Source organism: Cucumis sativus, chromosome 3, assembly GCF_000004075.3.
Source record: "Cucumis sativus cultivar 9930 chromosome 3, Cucumber_9930_V3, whole genome shotgun sequence".
NCBI lineage: Eukaryota > Viridiplantae > Streptophyta > Magnoliopsida > Cucurbitales > Cucurbitaceae > Cucumis > Cucumis sativus.
Genome location: NC_026657.2, coordinates 13,484,390 through 13,492,544, shown reverse-complemented (window position 1 = coordinate 13,492,544; position 8,155 = coordinate 13,484,390). Strand labels below are relative to the sequence as shown.

The 8,155-nt window shown below is 33.4% G+C and overlaps 1 protein-coding gene across 1 annotated transcript; it reads left to right on the top strand.

Moving 5' to 3' along the window:
• Nucleotides 1–5,965: 5,965 nt before the first annotated feature.
• LOC101207412 (aspartic proteinase PCS1) lies at nucleotides 5,966–7,459 on the top strand. Its single transcript, XM_011652910.2, has one exon. It carries the CDS (start codon nucleotides 6,007–6,009, stop codon nucleotides 7,300–7,302), a length of 1,296 nt encoding a protein of 431 aa, XP_011651212.2. The 5' UTR covers nucleotides 5,966–6,006; the 3' UTR covers nucleotides 7,303–7,459.
• Nucleotides 7,460–8,155: the final 696 nt, after the last annotated feature.

Here is an 8,155-nt window from a genome sequence, read left to right as displayed (position 1 = left end):
TGTTTCTAACGGCTAGTTTTTTTTTTAAAGATGGTGAAGTTGCTTTATTGGTTTCTTTTTAAACAAAGTATTTTGAAAAGACATATTATTATATTATTATTTGTATTGTGTCTAACGGCTAATTAAGTTTAAATCCCAACCATTCATTTTTCTTTTACTTATATCTAATGACCCAAAATGATTTTGAATTATCTTTCCTCTCTTTTTAAATACTTCACTTTTCCCAAATTTTAAAGAGACAAGATCATTAAAACTTTACAATCCTCAAAAAGTGGAAAAAGTCAACATTGTTATTCTCTAAAGCTTCCAATTTTTATTCTTTTCATCTTACTCTTAAGAGCTTCTTATTGTATTGAGAGGATTAAATTTGTGAGCTTCAAATTGTATACTCACTCTTTTAGAGAGTTTTCTTTTGTGTGATTTAAAAACTTCAACATATTGTAACGGTTGGATCCTAACCCGTGGAAAGGATCGGGTTTGCTTTTGAACCCGAAAAAAGAGCAAGAATCTGTTCGACTCAAATCCGTGGAAAGAGTCAAAAGAAGATTTTCAATCAAAATCCCGAGAGGTGCTTGGAAAAGTGGATGTAGGTTGAGTTTAACCGAACCACTATAAAATTATGGTGTCTTCTTCTCTAACTCTTTTCTAGTTATTTTTTAATTCAATTTTAGTTACATATTCTTATTGGTTGAGTTTGATTGCATACTTCCATTCATATCTTTTTTATCAATCTTGTTATTTAACAAAGTTTACAAAGTTCTTTATTTAAATTTAAAAAATATCTAATTAGTTGATTTTACTTTTTATTTGTCAAAAAGTTTATTTAAACCATATTCACCCCCCTCTAGGGTTGCCATATCGATCCAACAGACTTTTGTTCGTGTTCGAAGTTTACAAATTAGTCTAGGTGGTACGTCATTGAGCATGTTCACAACATGCAATGTGCTCACTATGTCTCTCTGTTTCACATGATTGATTCTATGCAATAAGTCATTGGCCATGATCCTTGTATGCGAAGCCCTCTTTATCACATGAATACTAACTTCATATCACATGTAATTTTTCCTACTGTTTGGCCAAGTACAAGTGAAAGAGTAGGTTTACCTAAATGATCCATGGTTGAACATGGGGAATTAATATCAAATCTTAGTGCTAGAGTCTACCTCTCAATTACACTAGCCAAGAGATGAGAATAACTCAACTACAAATAAGCACATTGACTGATGGAAAGTAAAGAAATCATGGATTGAATAGGTACATGTAACATATAAGAAAGAATATAGGTCTTCGGCCCTTGTACGATATGAATAGTACATATTACAAATGAACACAAAAAGGAAAGATAAAGAGAAGGGAAATGAGTATAAGTTATAGGGAAATGGAAAATTAACTCCGACTACCAGTATGAGCAAAGAAGGAGAAGGAAAGCACTCTTTACAGACAGTGGAAAGACTATTCCCTTCAACCCCTCTTTAGGTTTTGGTCCATTCAGGCCTTTTCGAAATTTTGGCTCATTCAGACACACCTATCTTGGTGGTCTTTGAGTCTTTTTATAGGAACTTTTAGTGGAAAACTTCTATTCTTCTGATCATGTTAGTGTTGATTACAGTCTTGCCAAGTCACATCAACTCCGACTACCATTCTTATCTTCTAGTGAACCTTCCTCACGCGATGACATGGTTCCTCGCCTAGAAATAGTACTCGCTAGATGGGGTTCTGATAGGGTAACGCTTTCATGAGCTCCTCTGTCATTCACTAGTTTCTTCATTCTTATTAATCCTGCCTTGAGACACTAAAAACTGGGTAAAAGTAGACAAGGGAATTTATGTAAAATATATTTCCAAGTATTATGCAATTTCAATACAAACCACGCGATTTGATAAACTTTTTCTTAATTTCGACCTCATTATTCTAATAAAAGAGGCTAGAATAACGTGTATTTCTACACGTTAATCAATGAGATGGCATCTCACCTTGTGATTTGAATCGTCAAGCTATTTGCATATCATTATCTTGCATATAAAAACACTTGAAATGTATAGTTAAGCAAGCATAATGACTTATGTAAGGTGCACTTTTTTAATGTTATAAATTTGCATTAGAAGCTATGCATTTTCGTTCTTTATCTTGTGTTTTGACTCCATTGTTTTATCAAAAAAATGCCACAGTAAGTTGTATATCTAAAACCTATCACGTTTTGGGATAAGTTCTACCCTCACTTCTTTTGCGACAGAAATAGGAATGAATTTATAAGTTTAATTCAAGGCTACATCACTGTCACAAAGTATGAGAAAAAGCTTTAGTGGATTGGCTAAGTGCCCCTTACCCTTCATAATTGATCAAACCGACAAATGCAAGCATTTTAAAAGTCAAGAAGTATTATTCTTGACGATTTTAAAACTATCATTGAAGTCAACGTCAAGAAAGTCGAAGTTCATGACAGTTAAAAATGTCAAGAATAATAAACATTCATAGTTTATAAACGTCATGTATTCAAATGTTCATGACTTGTAAAATCGTCAAGTATGTTGATGTTAACGACATTTGAAAAAGTCAAGAATATACTTTTCTATGCCATTTGAAAAATGTCAAGAATATACTTTTTTATGACATTTGAAAAACGTCAAGAATATATTTGTGTATGACTTTGGAAAAACATCAATAATATACTTGTTCATGACATTTAAAAAACATCAAGCACGTTTCAAATTTTGTTGATTTTGTATTGCCCTTGTAGTCTCTGTAGTGTGGTCCAATAATCTTACTTTAAGAAGCTTGAAACTCAATGATCATGGGTGAACTTGGCTTCAAATACAAACTTGGATTCCACAACATAAATCAAAATACAACAATATCAAATTAAAATGGGTTGACATAGCAACATTTTATCAAATAGTTTTATTCTTTACGCCATTAAAGAATTGGATAAAACAACGAAGAATGCCAAAAAAACTTACTGAATTATCATGATCTGTTCACTCATACTTTTGAACAAATCTTAAGCATTAGAAGCATAATATAAAATTGTTGAAACGAGTTCATACAAGCATTAAAAGCATAATATATAAGTTATAGCAAATCTTAAGCACAAAATGAGTTCAAGCATGTAGGTTTGTCCAAAGTAATAAAAACCATAGGAAATGGTGTAAAACTATCTTCATAAGAACAAAACTATAACCACCACACCTTTGAGCAAATAATGCAAGACAACATTGTGGAGATAGTAATTGCTCTTAGGAGAAAGCTTGATCATTTTCCTAATATGTGCAACTACTTAGACCTTTGTCATATCTTTCTGTGTTCTCTCTTGAGCCTCCTCGCATACTCTTCTTCTTCCACTAGCATTCACAAGCCTCCATTTTCAAAGGTAAGAATATATACCCAAAAGAAGAGGACGAAATCAAAGAAGTACATCTCAATTTGCACAAAAAGAAGACGAAGGTGTCCAAAAGCTGTGAGGATGGAAACAAAGATCTGGAAGAAGAAAGCCAACCAGTTCAAGAGGGTCTTCTAGACGTACAGATTGTCGGGCGAGTAGACCTCCGGCTGAGTCAACTCAGCCATGGAAAAGTTGATGAGAACCGAATCTTCAAGGGGAGGTGAGATGGATAGAAAAGGAAAAAAGAAGAAGGGTTTGATGGATGTAGAAAGGGGAGGTGGGGGAATGGGGTGGGAAGGGGGGGATGAGAGGAGGGAGATGGAGTTGATATAAACAAAAGGAGAAGTTGGGTTGTCGTGGGTGGTCGTCGGTTGCAGTTAGTTGACGTGAGTTAATTGAAACATGGTCGACCGATGAGATGGAGAGGGTTGGGAATTTGGGGATGTGGAATTGTGGGGTTTTTTTTTTTTTTTTTTTTGTCATGGAAGATGAAGAGAAATTAGGGCTTGATGAAAAAAAATATATGTTTAATAAATTATTAAATGAAAAGTTAGAGGGAGATTTAAGGAGGGAGATTTTGGTAGAGTTTTTAACATTTTCATTTGTTGCTAAAATTATTTAACTTTTAGTGATATTATTTTGTGTGTTACTAAAAGTTTTAGTGACATGAATTAAAAATATGTTGCTAATAATAATATTTTGTGACAACTTTTTTTTGTGTTGCTAAAAGTAACCATTTACTAACAAAAATCACTTATGCCACTAAAACTTTGCCACTGAATAATAAATTTCTTGTAGTGCTCTCTCTCTGAAGAACTTGAGTCCTCCTAAAGTTTGTGAGACTCCCTCTCTCACAATGTTGTATCTTTCCATTGAACAAAATCTTCTTTGTTCGAATGACTTAGACTCCTTCTGAGCTTAGAAAATCATCTCTCAATGAACCACGACGCACAATAGTAAGGAGAAAATAGAGTATGTCTTCAATACATGTAACATTCCATTCTTTTAACACAAATTGAAACAACAAGATAATACATATGTTTCTCTTAAAACAAACTGAATTGACATCCTTAACTAGAGGACTAAGTGTCCTTTGAATATGTATATAACATAATCACAATGAGAAACCCTAACTTTTTCATAGCAACGAGATAGAGATCTTTCTAATTTAGATCGAGTTATTTTTCCAATGAGATGTTAACGATTTCAGTTCATATACTAATTGCTAGAGTTGTTTTTTTTTTTTTTTTACTTTTAAATAGCTTAGGGTTATTTTTTTAAACAAAGCTTTAACAATTTTCATCAAAACTAACCGTAAGTGTATTTTTTTAAAAAAAAACCTTTTTAAGGTTTGAGGATATTTTTGAAACTTTTGAAAATTTAGGAATATTTTTAAGAAAAATTGCATCAAATGAAAAAAAAAAACATTTAGAAAAGAACAGCACATGATACCTATATTTTACATATTATGAATAAAAAAAATTATTGATATCAGACGGCTACAGACGGTAATCATAGAGCTATCGAATGGCTATCAGACAATAATCATAAGGTTATCGACTTTTAAATTTGTTACTTTTACATTTTAGTAAATGTAGTGACATAAGTTCTATTATCATAATTTTTTTTACTATTTTTGGAAGGATCCTTATTTTTAACCTAAAATTGCAAAATTGGAGAGACATTTTGTATCATTTAGTCTATTTTTTAAAAAAGAAAAAGTAGTGTATTAATATTTCACTTCTTTTTATAACCACATTTTTCCTTTCACAAACAAACTCACGACACGACAAAAATACTACAAATTTAAAATCTTTTAAAAAAATATTTCGTGTTTTGAAAAACGAGTTAATTGTTTTTTCTTACTCGTTCTCTAGATTTATTTTTGATCCATGTGTGAAGAAAAAACTCAATTTATTGTAGGGTAGAAACTTACGGGAACACTAAATGAATCATGGAGGGAGGAACAAAAAAAAGAGGCAAGGGGACTTTAGCATAATCTAACACCATGCAATTTAATTCCTCCCAAAAAATTAGAAATAAATTATAAAAGGAATGTGACAATTAAACTAATTAGATATGTTATTACAACTCTACAAAGAAAACGCGTCATTCCCCTTTTTTTCAATTTTGGCCTTTTTTCTTGGTGGTTTTATGCCCACTTCTTTCCCTCTCTCTCTCCTACCATAACCTTACAAAACTAACTACCTCCTAAAACCCTAACATTACAAACACAAAATATCATTTAAATTCTCCACCTATTTATGCATACAAAAACATCTTTAATTACCATTAATCTTAAATTATTAAGTATGTGCATATAAAAATAGGCATCTCAAATCTTTACCTGTTTTTCTAGTAAAAATTACCTACGTTAATTATGTTAAGTTTTTATTGGACGCAAATTTCCTGAATTTTACAGGTCAATGATACGATTTATTACCTCAGGGCAAAAATTTACCATTCAGCTTTTGAATTCTCTCTATCACACATTTAACAGCATGGAATCCTTGCCCTCCGCGAATAATTTCTTTTCTTTTTCTCTCTCTTCTATTTTTTTTTTCTCTCCTGATGTATATAATCCCCAACCCTCCACTTCACCAATCCCCCCCCCAACACAATCAACAATGCTTCTAATTCTCTTCTCTCTCTCATTATTCACTCTCTCCTTCTCTCAATCCAATTCCCTCTCTCTCCCCTTCCCTCTTTCTCTCACTGAAAAACCCTCCAATATTACCCCATTATACTACTCTTCCCAGCTTTACGTCAAAAAGCCATCATCCCATGGCCCCTTCAAGCTTCCTTTCAAATACTCCTCCTCTGCCCTCGTCGTCTCTCTTCCGATCGGAACGCCGCCACAGCCCACTGACTTGGTTCTAGACACCGGCAGCCAACTCTCTTGGATTCAATGTCATGACAAAAAAGTTAAGAAAAGATTGCCCCCCTTGCCCAAGCCTAAAACCGCCACCTTTGATCCTTCTCTCTCCTCTTCTTTTTCTCTCCTCCCTTGTAATCACCCCATCTGCAAACCCCGAATTCCAGATTTTACTCTTCCCACTTCTTGTGATCAAAATCGCCTCTGCCACTACTCCTACTTCTACGCTGACGGTACCTTGGCTGAGGGAAATCTCGTCAGAGAAAAATTTACCTTCTCTAATTCTCTTTCTACCCCTCCCGTCATCCTCGGTTGCGCTCAAGGCTCCACCGAAAACAGGGGTATTTTGGGAATGAATCATGGACGTTTGTCCTTTATCTCCCAAGCTAAAATCTCCAAATTCTCCTATTGCGTTCCGAGTCGAACCGGGCCTAATCCCACCGGGCTATTCTACCTGGGAGATAACCCCAATTCTTCCAAATTCAAATACGTCACCATGTTGACTTTTCCGGAAAGTCAAAGCTCTCCGAATCTCGACCCACTGGCTTACACTCTCCCTATGAAGGCAATAAAAATAGCCGGAAAACGGTTAAACATCCCCCCAGCCGCTTTCAAACCGGATGCGGGTGGGTCGGGTCAAACCATGATTGACTCCGGTTCGGACCTGACTTATTTAGTGGATGAAGCGTATGAGAAGGTTAAAGAGGAGGTAGTGAGATTAGTGGGTGCGATGATGAAGAAAGGCTACGTATATGCCGCCGTAGCCGACATGTGTTTCGACGCCGGTGTGACGGTGGAGGTGGGCCGCAGGATTGGCGACATGTCGTTTGAGTTTGATAATGGAGTGGAGATTTTCGTGGGGAGAGGAGAAGGGGTTTTGACGGAGGTGGAAAAAGGAGTGAAGTGTGTGGGGATTGGACGGTCAGGAAGGCTTGGGATTGGAAGTAATATAATCGGTACCGTTCATCAACAGAATATGTGGGTGGAGTATGATTTGGCCAATAAGAGAGTAGGGTTTGGTGGAGCTGAGTGTAGCAGATTGAAGTGATGATGGACAGTAAAGATTTATACACGTGTGTGGGTTTTGGAATGTTTATATAATCATATTTGATATTGTGTTATTGTGTAAATGTGTGTATAGTTATTTCATTTCACATATATACTTCATATATAAATAAAACAAAATTTTTTCTATCCTATAAAAATGGTCACTCTTAGCTAAGTTCATAAGATGTGAATTATAATTCTAACAAAATAATATATTCCAACATTTTAAAAGGTTTTATTACATTTCAAACATTATCAGTAAGTTGGTTCAATTTAGATAAAAATTTGGTTGGTTTTAATTTTTCAAAACCAACCTATTACACCCCTATATTCTTTTCATTATTTTGATAAATATGTACAAAGTTTTAACTCTAAAATCTTAATGTAAAAGATTTAGATGTATGTATACATGAAGATAACAACAATAACCACTTTATAACATACTCAATATTTTATTGTAATTTTATATGAAAAAAAAATGGTTTTTATATCAAATTAAAGTACTCAAGTAAAATTATGTCACATAAAACTTCTACTATTAAATTTAGCTTTTTCAATCTTAAATATTGTCAAAAATAAATAAATAGACTCTGTTAGGTTTTATAAAAAAAAAAAAAAAATAGATGTTATTGTGTACATTAAATTTAATATTTCAAAATTCCAAAAAAAAAGTCAAATTTGAATTAAACAAAGTAGTAAAATTAAAAAAAAAAAAAAAACATAAATAATAGACATAATAATGTTATAATAGTGTCTTAATAATTAGAAAAATAATAAAAGTATTTTGATTTGGAAAAGGACATAATAATGATATAGTTTTGGAAGTAAAAGAATGGAAAAAGGAGAGACAAGGG

Bases quoted from the DNA above. Each gene is read 5' to 3' on its own strand.
- LOC101207412 (XM_011652910.2), top strand. From the start codon at position 6,007: ATGCTTCTAATTCTCTTCTCTCTCTCATTATTCACTCTCTCCTTCTCT.